Source organism: Epinephelus moara, chromosome 8, assembly GCF_006386435.1.
Source record: "Epinephelus moara isolate mb chromosome 8, YSFRI_EMoa_1.0, whole genome shotgun sequence".
Taxonomy (NCBI): domain Eukaryota; kingdom Metazoa; phylum Chordata; class Actinopteri; order Perciformes; family Serranidae; genus Epinephelus; species Epinephelus moara.
The window spans coordinates 16,489,721-16,503,515 of record NC_065513.1 but is presented as its reverse complement, the minus strand read 5'-3'; the positions used below and the strand labels follow the sequence as shown (position 1 = coordinate 16,503,515).

Here is a 13,795-nt window from a genome sequence, read left to right as displayed (position 1 = left end):
TTTCTGATTTCATTCATGTTCTACCCCAGACTGTTTTGAAAATACATTTGTAGTCAGAATAATACAATGTTCTTGTCATTTACTTTTTTCACTAATGAGATAATTAAACAAAATGACAAAATGAACATAATACATAATAATAATGAAAAAATGTCAGTCATTTTAAATGTTTTCTCTATGCACAGAAGAAAGAGTCTTAGTCCCCCACTTGTGCATCACTGAATCTACCACAGTTTGTAGTCAGTGACATACCAAACCCTAGTAGACGAAGACATCATTTACTCTGCAAGTTTGCATAACATGATAATATAGTTTGCAGGAAATGTTGCAATTTAACACTCTGCTAATAAGAGTGTGACAGCGTGCAGTGATGACTTATTCTTGCAGCGAACACATGTCTCTGTCCTATATGTGCTGCTGTGCCATGATGGTTTAACTATGATGTGTTTCTGTAAATGTGCTCACTTATTACTATACCTCATGAAATGAAATTTAGTGTTTTGCTCTATCTCTCCTCTTATTCAAACTGACAGGTACTTGACCTCTTGTACTTGGATTGAATGTCTGACAGGTGTTAAAATCATACACTGGGGCTGTCTATACAAAATGTTGTTGAACGCAGCACAGCTCCACACAGACGAGCACTTCAAACAAACTATGAGTGGTTGCTTCTTTTCATGTCACAGAGAATAGGAGAAATTGATTGGAACTGGGAGGCTTAGGACTGGATTTTCCTCAACCATAATATTTTTTCTTTAACAACTGCAGCTTAAATTTAGATTTTTTCTGGCTTTGTTTTTTATTTCTTTGTCCAAATCCTATCGAGTGGTGCTTCAGGTTTTTCCTTGAGTAAAAAGTTGATATTGTTGTGGGGAGGGAGAAAGGACTTTTTTCATGTGTGCAGGAATGTAGATTTCTTCCCCCCGTGAAATCCTAATTGTGCCTTGGAGGGCTGGTAGGGTATCTCTGCTCGGCTCAGCTCAACAGGATTTGTGTCTGTGTATGTTAGAGTATGTCTCTTAGCTTGAATGCGGATATAACCCTTTCATTGCACAAGCTGCTGATATTTCAAATTTGCCGATAGGCTGATCCTGTGCATCCGTAGCTTTTTGTGGAAGACACTGAAAGTTTTTGTTCAGGAAGCTTCCATATTTAGTTTTATTTCCCTGAAAAATTTGATATTTGTTAAGAGCTAATGCAGATAACAAGTGGACCTCATTCTGTGGATCAATCGTATAGGAAAATTAAGCTCCTGAGAGCAGGTCTATAGTGTATGGTCAGATTGAGAATATATCTCAGGTCAAAACTACATCTGTCCCATGTGCTTCTTGAGTTATTGCCGTGCATTTATCTATGCAAATCCAGGATAAGATCCTATCTGCCTGCAGCGACATATCCCCCTGGATTTGGTCTATGTGAGTTAGGCAGGTTATGGTTGACAGTCAAAAAGGAATTGCAACAACATATATGCGAAGATTATTGCTGTAGTCATTAATTGTTGCTTGAAAGGGGATTAGGATTACCAGTCCTATAGAGCACTCTAACACCTGTCCTTCCTCACATCTAACAATGTGACTTCAGTTTTCCTTATTTCAGTATCAGTTCAAGTTGGCAAAATAAAAAAGGCTGATTTATTCAAATGAATCATCAACGCTGGAAATGATTCAATATGTGCCACATTCAGATGGGTGATATATTATTCCCTTGGGGAGAGGCAAAGATGGAGCTGTGGAGCTGTTTTATTTGTGCTGTCTTTATCAGTGTGTCAGGCAGAGAGGCTGAGCTTGTTCTCTATGAATGGACGAGCCCTTGAACCATAAACCTGTACCTCCTCTGATAACAGTTTTTGCATTGTGATATAAGTGCCATTCTCTGTGATGTCCCCTCTGACAGCGCTAAATATATCAACATACACAAAATGATCTGTCAAACGAATTATTTTATTTCAACCAGTTCTCCAAAACTAAGGATTTTCAGAGATGCGTGTGCAGTGTGTGTTTTTTGAGGACATATTGTGGATTTTGTTAAGGATTCAAATCAAAGCTCAGTATTGTGGTAGCATTTCACCAAGCTTTGCTATTCATGCTCTTAATGTTTTGCCTGTAGGTGAACATTTTTACTGTTCTTTTTTGTATTCCATACCTTGTGCTGTCTGTCGTTTAATGCTATTTCTGCTGCTGGGACCTCAGACTGCTCTGACGTCTGAGATTGCCACATCTTCTAAGGTGATAAGAGTGCTCCCTGAATTACTCAGAGCCCGTTTGATGACATGGCCCTGATTGTCAGACGGGTGGGCTGGTGACACTGGAACACAGACGGTGCTTGTCTGTTTGAAATATTCTGTTTCAAGCTTCCAAGCCCTGGGCAGTCCTCTCTCCCAGTCTCCCAACACCCAGCTTCGCCCACTGAAACAAGACTCTTCCATACTGGAAAATCTGGCCCTGTCAACTGGCAGTCTTGACTAGGTTCAGCCCACACGCCAAGCACCCCCCACCACCAATTCCACCCCTTAATAGGCACTAGAGTTTGCCACCCCATGTAGATGCCTTTTGGTCGCCATCCATGGATGGCGTCAATAGCATCTTCCTACACAACAGTGACTGAACGGAGGGCACAAGAAAATGTGGGAATAATTTACACTTTCTCACTGTACTACCATCAGAAACCATAATTAATCATGATAGAAAAAATGTGGAAGCCATCTTGGCTGGTGAGACACACAGTGCCTGTGAACAGGCCTGACACCTTTAACAGCTCTGGTGGCCAAATAGGAATGAGTGTCAGAGTGCTTACAACTAAGCTCCCGTCATGGCAGCATGTATCCCGTCGTCTTCAGAATTGTGTTTGCTGCATGATGTTTCTCCATGAAGTGTAACTGTTGTAAGCCTTTCATATATTATATTCTAGACAGTCCTTAAAAGATGTGGCAGTAAGTGTCAAAATAGATGCAACAATAGCAACAATTATTCTCCTATTAAAATAAACAAGACTGATTATTTTGCACAAGCTTTTCTCACTCCAAATAAAAAATGGAACAATTGGTTTCCACAAGAATGAAATAGCTGTCAAAATAAAATGTGATGACCCAGATAAAGTTAATTTGTAGAACACATGGTAAATATGAGCTCAAGGTGTTTGCAGCTTTGAAATTTCATGTCATGCACTGCATAAATATGTTTTTTTCAGTTGCACATACACTAACAAAACAACCACTATGGATCCTTATTGTTGTCTTGTCTTTTCCTCCATCATTCCCCCTCAGTACTTTTGGAATCAAAATAGTTGATTTAGATTCCCAAATCCTGGTGAAGTAATTAGAATGTGCTCACCATTAACTTTTATAGGCTGCACTTGGTGGTAAAATAGCAGATCTATGACTCCCAGTGTTTGACATGCTTGACAGACTAATTATGTATATGAGTCCAGTGCTGCAATTTGCCCTGTTTGACTGTGTTGTGTTCTCAGCAGCCAAACTACACGACAAAAATATTTCCCTCTTGCCTCATTTAGCCTGGCTGCATGCTACTTCAGAGTACCTGTTAGTGGTAGTTACTGTGTTTGAGCATGTGCATTTGCAGAAATGCTTTCATGGCAGTGAGTAGGTGTATGTGTGTAAAGCCACCACTAGAAAGTGTTGAAAGCCTCAGCTAGCAAGATCGCATCCAGGGTGACTAATAAGCTTAACATGAGCACGGCTGTGTTCGCAAGCATGGTGCGGTGAAAGAGGTCTTCAGTGTTGAGAGAAATGCAGAAATGGTTCCCTAGGCTGCTACTAATTCCTTCACCCCCCTCAAGCCTCAATCAGACTGTGAACCATCTTACTGTTAGCTATGGCTTCATAGCAGTTCCAAACTGCGCCACTAAAGTACAAGGCTTTGCAAACAGAGTTCAGGAGAGACTGCATTCAGACATTTCTAGAGTTTATCAGAGAGCTGTTTAATTGTGGTTTTACTGGCCAAAATTAATGGATGTTATTAGTGATATGAGACCAAATGTCGTCTTACATTTTGGATATTGTACTGTAAGTGTTGCCTTTTTGTGGTTTTAAAGGTTGCATTACAGTGATGAACTTACCAGACCCCAGCTGTTTATTTGCCCTCACTCAGTTTGTCATTATATCCACTAAGGATGGGCATTTTAAGTAACAAATTCACATTCCTTTTCCTAGGAATAGTAATGTAAATTGGCCAACAACAGATTCTAAAAGTAATTTATCCAACAATCAGGCAACAATCAGCCTATTAAAAACATAAATTCAAAGTTAACGCAAGAAAAATCTGCAAACTTTCTGTTGCTGCTGTGACATAGGTTAGATGCAGCGCTTAAGGACCGTCTCAGGAGTCTGGAGCCACTATCTTCCTGATCAGTTAAACATCTGCCCAGTTAGCATGAGCTAACATCTGACACCGAGCCATTTAAGGGTCCCAACAAACTCACAATAACACAGAAATGTCTCCACTCTGTCGTTAAACCTGTTAATAACAGTTAGGTAACATTAGCTGTGTGATGCTAACAGTTAGCCCTTTCACTGTGTGTGTGGGTGGACCAACTGTTCCTCAATGTGGAGCTCAGACACCTGCAGCAGTAGTATCTTAAAAAAACAGATAGAGAGCGCCAGTGGGGCAAGGAGGTGCTGAGCAAAGCAGTACACTGCATGCAGCTCTACAATGAAATCAGATATCACCCGTTTTTAAACAGTAAAAAAAAATATGTGTGATGTTAACATGTGGCAGGTCCCACAAATATCCACAATATCGATAATTGTTTAACCAAAATCTTATTGTGTAAATATTTAGTGAAAGCACCAATAGCCAACCCTACAATATTGTAGCAGTCGTCTAAATATTGTGATGTTTGCTTTTCTCCATGTCGCTTAGCCCGAGATGTTTCAAAAATCTGCATGTAACTCACAGGCAGAGAACATTTATATTGAATGTGCACAATCTATAGGCTGTATAAAATATTGCCTTGTCTCATCTTACCTTCTGTCATGTGTTAATATGATTAAAATGTATCATTGTAAGCCATGTTTTTATATTCAAACAGACAACATGTTTATGTGATTATGTAATTATGTAAACTTGTGTTTCATGTTCCGCTGTGATTCCAGTTGAACCGATACCCCTCGTCATGCTGTAGCTCACTCTCCTGCTCGGCTACCTAGCGGGGATCTAGTAGCTGTGTTGTCTTTAGGCCTAGAATATGCATTTGTATCCACATGTGACTTTCCTTTGACCATGTGGCTCCTCGAAGTGTGGATTTATAAGCCACTTCGCACTCCACTCCTGTGTGGGAGGGAGGCTGAGTTAAAAATAGGCAGGTTTGGAGGTAGTGAGCAGCCCGCACTGTGTGAGGCGCTTAAGAACACACTGAAGAGTATTGGCATTCTCTTTGCATATCATTTATATGTGTCAATAATCAATCTGAGTGTTAAACCAGTAACTGTAGTTGTTGCTGGCTCTTGTGAAATTCCCCAGATCATCTTGTATAATATTCTCAGAAGCATCAGTAGCGCTCAAGTTGCACTAAAGTGGCAGGAAGCTCTGAGATTATGGTTATTATTATTATTTATGATGGATTCTCTGCTGAGTTACAACATCTAAGACATCAAGTGGCTACAATTACAAAACACCACCTTTAGCTTCTTCACCCTGTGTGCTTGTGTTTGTGTGAATGTACAGTGTGTATTAGTATTAGTATTAAGCTCTCCATAAAGTTTGGGAGAGATGTTTTCCCCCAAATCAAAGCAGAGGAGGTTGAGATATCCTGACTTTTAATTCATAGTGATCTCTGCCTTATATAAATTTGATTTCTATACTATTAATGTGTTTTGCCAAATACATTTTGTGGGAAATGTAACTGCAGCTTGGGTTATGTTCAGTGTTTTTACGGGTTTTAATATATCTGCTACATATGTACAAATGTCACATATCCGTGGTTTGCAAATGTACAGTGCGAACATTAATTCAGGCAATTGCGTTTTATAACCACCAGTAGTGCTATGGAGCACTGTTTGCTTCCCTGCTTTGTTTGGATCATGCATAGGGACGCTGGATTCACATCCTCCCATCGGTTTCACGCTTGTCAGATGATTGACAGCTGATGACAGACACGGTCCAACAACAATGGCAGTAAAGAAGAACTGTGCTAGCAAGGAAACATGCAAAATTTAAAATATAAATAATTGGCTTTTGGCTTTGCAAATGCTTTTTAGGAAGGAGTTGCATTCAAAGTGTTTGTTAGAACTCAAGGACACAAAGTGTTTTGGTAAGACACACTGAATGTAAACATAACTTTTGTTTGTTTACAAGAAAACTCCACGGGGCACATTTAAAAATAATAATCATGTTTTGGTTTAGTACAAGCAGATGTTGTGTTTCAAGAACAGATATTTTAGGTAACACAAATGAAATATGTTGTCTATATATACCAACATTGGTTACTCCACTCCCCATAGTGCAACTCTACCTATTTCCTTTAAATGGAAGAAAAAAATGCATGTCTTTCAAACTAGACACCCCTCTGTCAAAAAAAAAAAAAGCCAAAGTGTAGATCACTTAAATGATGTCACTTAAGTAACTTTCTCAGGCTCCCCAGTGACTTGGGTACCTTAAGACTGTAGGCAGTGGAAAGGTATAAGTGGTCATGTGTGTATTTCAAACATGTATAAAAAGCCTCCCTGCTATAAGATAAATAAATAGATAGATACATGACAGGCTGATCCAAATGACAAGACTTAATATAAGATACTTAAAATTGTTGAAGATTAAAATACACAAAAAAGCCAATGGGATTATTTCCATTGTGTTGCTCTAGTGCAGTACAAGCTAGTAGACTGAAAGTGTCAAGCAAGACTTACATTAAACTTAAAAATCACAAACAAACATTAAAACATCAGGCATTTATATATCTACAGATTATTAGACAACCAGTTTTTGAGATCTGAGTTACATCTCCTTTCAGTTGGGTTTTTAACCCTTTTAAACCTGCCGATCACACACCAGTTGCAGGTATCCAAGCTGACATTTGTATTCATGTCACCGTAGTCATGATAACACCTTTCTAACATTACAGTAATACAACATTGTTTAACGAGAATCCCCCAAATTCAGTTTTTTTCCTTACCCAATTCCTCTGTTGCAGTTTACCAATCTGCCCTTTATTACTGCCTATAAAGGAGGTTTCATGATTCTGCTGGCAGTGAGGAACAATGAGGTTTCAAAGCTTCTGCAGATGAGAGGTAGGAGGCGACTATTATTAATGACCAAAGAGGACCTCCTCACCTGTAAGGATGGTGACCTCTAGGTGAGTGCCACAGCCCCCCCTTCTATCTCCATCTCATTTTTGGGTCTACGGCTCCCCCTCTCTCTGGTCAGGATTCAATTACTGCCGTCTGACTGACCCTTGACCTTCCCTCCAACAGGATGAACCTCCTCTTCTGACCCTGACAGTGGTTCCACTGTTAACCTTCCCCATCATTTTCTCCTCTGCCCCTCTCACGGCTATCCTGCCTCAGAAATGAGACATTATTACTTTGTCTTTAGTGTAAAAGTCCACACAGCTTTGCTTTATGAATCCACTTGATACATTTAGTATTCAGTTTAATTTCAGATCTTTTTTAAATACTGTTTGGCTGCAAAAACAATGAAATTGTAGGTGAAATGTATTTTCATCATCCGAAAAATTTACTTCTACAGTTGTGTTTTAGAGTTTCTATTTTTCTGTACTTACAGATCGATCTTTCAACCTTGCTCTAAGCTGCAGTCGATGGTTGTTAAGCCATCGGCGTGTCTTAATCACAACACAGATACCTGTTAATTACCAAACGAGTTCAAGTATTTTTGCTACTTAAATAGGGATTTGAGATCGATGCGTTGCTTTGCCCCGGGTCGAGCGGTGAGCACAGTTGACCATTTAATGAAACGTTGTGGGTTCTGTGCGCAGCGGCTGAAGGAGATGAAGAACGGGGAGGATAAAGCAATGGGTATATTAATAGGCAGCTGCACGGACGACACTGTTTGGTATTGGGTCAGGGATAAAGCATGAACTTGTAAACTCACAGAGGGGCCTCTCCTCCCTCCCTCCCTCTCGCTAACTCACTCTCGCCCTTCGTGGTGTCATCAGTTAGCAGAGCTGGGCTCGATAGCCCAGGCAGCTCTACGAGAGCAGCGATTAGACATCTCTCTGATTCTCATCCCCAGCAGAGTTCACTCAAAGGTAAGCCAGTAGTTTACATCCTCAGAGACACTGGTATTCCTCTGCCTTTGTTCTCCGCCGTCTTCTGCTTTGCAAATAGTGTATCTACTCGATGCTATTGGCATGGAGTGGGAGTTTTGTGTCATCTCTTGAAGATACAACAATATAAAAATTTATTTTGAAAAACTACACCTGCGTTTCTGATAAATATCACAAAGAGGAATTAAGTTCATGTATTCAGAAAGTGACCCCCCCCCCTTCCTAACTCCATAGGTGTCACTAAAAAGAGCACCTCCTCCTTTCCTCCCTGCCACTGACCAGTAGCCGTGACAGAGACGCCCAGTCAGCTGCAGGGGTTTATTCTAGCCGCCTGCCGTCTGAGGTGTGGTCCCATAGGGCCTTTTTGCCGTGATCACAGCAGGCAGTGGGAGGTTAATCCCAAGAGAATGCAGGCTCGATCTCCCCCCACCTCCAGCCTACACCCAGGAGCCTCCTGTATAATGGCCTGATGGAGCTCTGTGGTCTGTGGCCAACACCTACCCAGATTTCACTTCTGCTCTGAGCTCTCAGATTATTCTGACATTTTCAAAGTCCTTTAGAAACCATTACAGAGCCCAGCGGAGTGGGCAGCTGACCTCTCATCTCTTTTACAAAAATGTAACTTAACCAGATTAAAAAAAAAGATTTAACACAGAAACATTAAAACAATTGGAGTCTTTCTTTTACTAATAGCTTTGTGTGTCCTCCAAAATATAGAAAATTAACTGTAATCAGTGATTTGATTAGCTGCAGTGTTTAAGCAAATCTAAATTTCAAATTATCATCAGGGCTCAATTGTTAGGTTTCCTCATTAGTATTAGTGGTTAATACTGATAACATATTTTTGGAAAATGTGTTCCTTCCCATCTCCAGCCATGAGAATTAGCCCTGTTAAGACATGTTTTGATATACGTTTAGTTTGTTCGAGCCCTGATAAATTATTTCAGATGGCAGAATATGCATCTGTTTTTCCCTGGAGTCTTTCACACATATCTGTGCGTAATTAATGTGGATTTTGACAGATGGAGAAAAAAAGTGTCCTCGTAAGAGGGAAGGGTACATGCCACAATGTGTGAAGTGCAAGCATGGAGGGAGCCTCTTGTATTATTTGCTGCCCGTGCCAGCTGGACCACCAGATTCTTACAGGTAGAGATTCAGGCACTAAATATGTGCAGAAAACATTGAAATTCGGTGCCCACCATAAATAGGCCATGTGTTTGTTGTTACAGTTGAAATGAAATTAATGTGAAACGTTCTTAATGTTGTTCTAAATTTGGCTTTAGGAGAACTAAGCTCGTCCTATACAGTGTGTCTCCATCCATGGTAACTTTCGTGAAATATCCAATAAAGTGCTATTTCTTTCAATGATAATTGTGACTGGAGGTCATTTTAGATTTAAATGCTTAAATTGCCTTTTAGTCTGTGTGTGTGTGTGTGTGTGTGTGTGTGTGTGTGTGTGTGTGTGTGTGTGTGTGCTGTTGTTTGAAACCATGCTATTTCTGAATGCATCAGGGTCTGACTTAAATATTAGTGTAACTACATTATCACAGTGTTTTTGCCTGGTAGCAAACATGTACAAATGAGGATTACAACTCTTGAGAAGGCAACAGGTCATGGTTGGTAAGCTGCCCGGGGGGGTCACTGATATAGAGTCACTTTTGACAGGCTGTGGAGGAGGCTCTATTGTTGCTGGTGTGTCTGGATGTTACCTGCAGGCACTATCACTGAGACTACAGTATTATCCTATTATTAGGCTTAGTTGTTTACGCTTATTACTGCTTGTCAGGTAGGCAGAGAATCCTTCTGAAAATGAGCATCTGCAGAAAAATACATGACTACTTCTTTATCTCATTCAAGTACATCGGCTTACGATAATTTTCAGAGGCCTTTAAGAATGTCTCGATAGGACACAACAAACAGGAATTTAAAGGTTTATGTTTACATGTGAGCATTTGATTCTGTGAAATGTTTCATTGCACCACAGACAGTGTTTTTTGGCAGTCAGTGTAAGAATGTAAGAAGGGCTGCATCTGTTTCATATGTATTAAAGCTTGATATCATTATGGTCTCGCTTCAGTTGAAAGTACATATACAGTAAGAGGACATCATGGATTGAAGCAGCCTCGATTAATGTCTCTGTTTGTAGAGGAAGTGAACAAAATAAAAAAAGCCCATCATATGGTCTGGCAGATTTTGGGCACGGGACCAGGGATGACAAATGTGCTCTCGCAATAATTCAATCTGCTCTCATAATTCTCTAACTTTTAGGGACAGACAGAATGAAAATTTTCCGGCAGTCAAGCCGCCAAGTCAACGTCCAATAACTGTGATCAAGTGTTAGTTAAGATGCTTTTTCTCTCACTTTATCTATTGACAGATTGAGGGGTACAAAGATACTGGGTAAGTGGCAGAAAGTTACTGTGAATATGTTAACGAGAGGATTTGGTTTCGGATCCAAAATGTTGTCATTTTATTGATGTTACAGTAATGATATTAAGTTTAAGGAATAGCAGAGAAGAGACAGAGCTGTACTTTTGCTATAAGAATGAGTGCACTGCAGTCTGTGATGAGCATGGCAACAAATAATATAACCCCATGTGTATTTCTGCCTTTTTATAACAGTTTTATTTCAAGCTTTTTGTAACAGTATCGTCTCATGTAATATTTTTTTTTTTCTCCAAGCAACATTTTAGCCTTGACAGCTGAAGTAAGACTGTGTTAAGATTATGTGTCAAGCCAACAAAAGGCACCCAACCTTCTGGTATGAACTGTTTATCAGCCTTGTGTCGACAAATCAAGTAACTAAGTAAAAATCGAAACCACCGTTTTTATGAATAGAATAAAATTATGAATAGAGTGAAATTCACGCTTTTCAGCATTTTCGTTTTAATAAAGCTAAGGAAATAAAGTGAAGCATCTGTTTTGAAGTATTTAAACTAAGTGTTGTTCGCTGCAGAGATGGCTGTCAAGCCTTGGGCAATGTGATGCACAAACAGCACATGGCTGCGTTTAGAAAGCGAAAGGGATCAGGTACCGCTGTTACTGGAACTGCCTCTGGGCCAATCACAATGTGTGTGGTAGTGCAGTTAAGCACTTTGTCTGTATTAAAAGCAGTAATGTATGAATCCCTCTCTGTTTGCAGAAAAAGATGTATGTTCTGGTGATGGTTGATCCTGATGCTCCGAGCCGCACCAAACCAACAGCTGCTTTCTGGAGGCACTGGCTGGTCGCGAACGTGCAGGTACAGTAAGTCTGCAGTAACCTCTGCTCTCACTTAAAAACAGCCACGTGTTTTGGTGATGGTGACACGGACAGCATTTGTTATTGGATTAGGAGCTCATATGGTACAAATTTATGAAGTAGCATTTGGTTGTTTTTTTTTTTTTTGGTGAAAATTGTGCATTTTCATAATCTCGGGGTCTCGCTTGGCATGTCTCGTGTTTACATCTGCACTAGGGCCGATCGCAAGGCTGAAAAATTATGAATGGTTTTTAAGCCTAACTTGGTGAAAAAAAGGATGCCAAGTTCAAAAAATGTTAATTTTTCATATCATGTATCTTGTGCAATAAATGCCTGTGACAAAAGTGTGGGAGTAAGTCTTTCTAAATGGCTGTGAAAGTTTGCAAGGCCCTGTCAGCAGCAATTTCCCTCTGCTGCAGAGAGCCTGGGACGTGTCAATGCAGGCGTGTGAGACTGAGATTGAGGAGAGCAGCATGCGAGGCGCACACTCTTTCTCCCATAGAGCTCCAGTCCCTCAGCTCCCCCTCCAGTGGAGAGATCTTGGCAGAGTGTCCTCCCTTCATCTGTTCCCCCAGGCAGAGCAGCTCCCCCAATGATCCACACTTCTCCATATTTTACACCCCCGAAATGGGCACCGCTCCGATCCCCTTATTTCTCTTCATATTTCACTCCTTTTTATCCATTCGTTTGTGTGTTTTCACATTCTTGCATTTTAACGCCAAATGCGTGTTGAGTTGTTGATTGCCTCAAATATTTGGAGGTTTGCAGACATTTTATAATCCCGCGGGAACCGGGAGATCAACCCAGTAGATTAAGACTAGTGGTCTGAAAAACAACCACACAAAGACGCTTCAGCGATGTATCACTGCTCCCGTTTCATTTTATAAAGCGTAGTTGTACACTAAAGTAAATGCCATATTGATTCGAAGATCCAAATGTGATGTATCTGGGGTATATATTTTAGTAAACCTCTCAATGGGTATGAATTCAGAATTTTGTGATTCAGCTCATCAGCGCTGCGCTTTAGAAATGATTTATGCAACCACGTTCCTGCCTGCCTGTGAGACTCTTTACCTCATATCACTCACATACATCAAATACAAAAAAAACAAGTAATTTCCACTTTATGAAATTGCATTAGGCATCACCTTTGCTTCTTATTTTTGAGCCCATAAAGTCTGCCTGGCCGTGTGACCAGCTGTGAATAAACAGATGTCTTTCAAGTGCTCAGACAGACCACATTCTCTCTAGCAATTCAATTTCCTGTCACTTGTGTGGGTGTTGACCTGCGTTGCCCATGTAGGGATTGGCCAGTGTGACGGGATGTTTTTCTGATTGTGACTGGTGGTTGGTCAGAAGGGTTAATGAGCCTTTTGAGTGATGCCAACCTGTAGTGGGAGGTGTTTAATTGACCAGGGTGGCGAGGTGACATCACACAACCTCAGTTTTGTTTTTTCAAGTGTCAATGTGAATGTGTTGGATTTTAGTTTCAGGGCAGTCGTGATTTAGACAGCAATGTAGGTCAATTTATGAATTAATACATATATATATAATTCTACAAAAAAGGGTAAACTAGTGAGAAAGATGATTGAGAAATGATTCATTTGTTCTCTGTAATTTTCTTCTGTATATAAAGTGGGGAGAGTGAAGTGCTGTACAGTGACACGCATTTAAATCACTATTTCTGGCAATGTGTTTGATGGTAGATTTATTTGTAAAGCAAAGTAGTTTCTTTAGTTGAAGTCAGGGGTCATGCTTTCAGATGTCAAATGGATCAGTGTTTTGATCCTCACACGTCAAACAGCACAGGCTGCAGCAGCCATATTCTTTTCATATATATTCATTAGTCCAAGGTCATGCAGTCTTGCCCCAGTTTGTAGATGCTTCCATAATTAGTGTGTATTCTTTATCCATAGCCACAGCTAAGAAGGTAGAAGATTTCCTTAATGCAGCCAAGAGTGAAGTGAGGTCAGGCTGGACTGAGCAGCGCGGCACCGTAGATTTACACTGATTCTTCAGCCGAGGTCTCATTAGAGAAGCGATGGCAACAGAACAAGGACGCACTGGACTACCCCGTGTATTATAGACTCATCACTCACCTTGCTTTGAGCTGAATTATGTAGCCAGCACTTCACTTATCAAAACATGTGCTGAGGATCTCCTCACTACGTGTCAGCCATGCCAAAACCCTCTTTAACCGCAGAGAGAGGTGTTTGAGAGCCTGATATTTGTTGTCACACACTGTGCAGTGCCTCACATACTTAAAGTACTCATCCACAGCTACAGTGTGGAGCCTTATGTGGAGCAGAATTTAGCATTA

At 40.5% G+C, this 13,795-nt stretch overlaps 1 protein-coding gene across 1 annotated transcript in view; it reads left to right on the top strand.

The window, feature by feature from the left end:
* Positions 1-13,795, top strand: part of LOC126393694 (phosphatidylethanolamine-binding protein 4) — a 60,456-nt gene that overhangs the window by 13,792 nt on the left and 32,869 nt on the right. Inside the window, exon 4 of the mRNA XM_050049981.1 lies at positions 11,378-11,476. Within this exon, the coding sequence (XP_049905938.1) occupies positions 11,378-11,476 (99 nt within the window). The remainder of the gene's footprint in view (positions 1-11,377; positions 11,477-13,795) is intronic.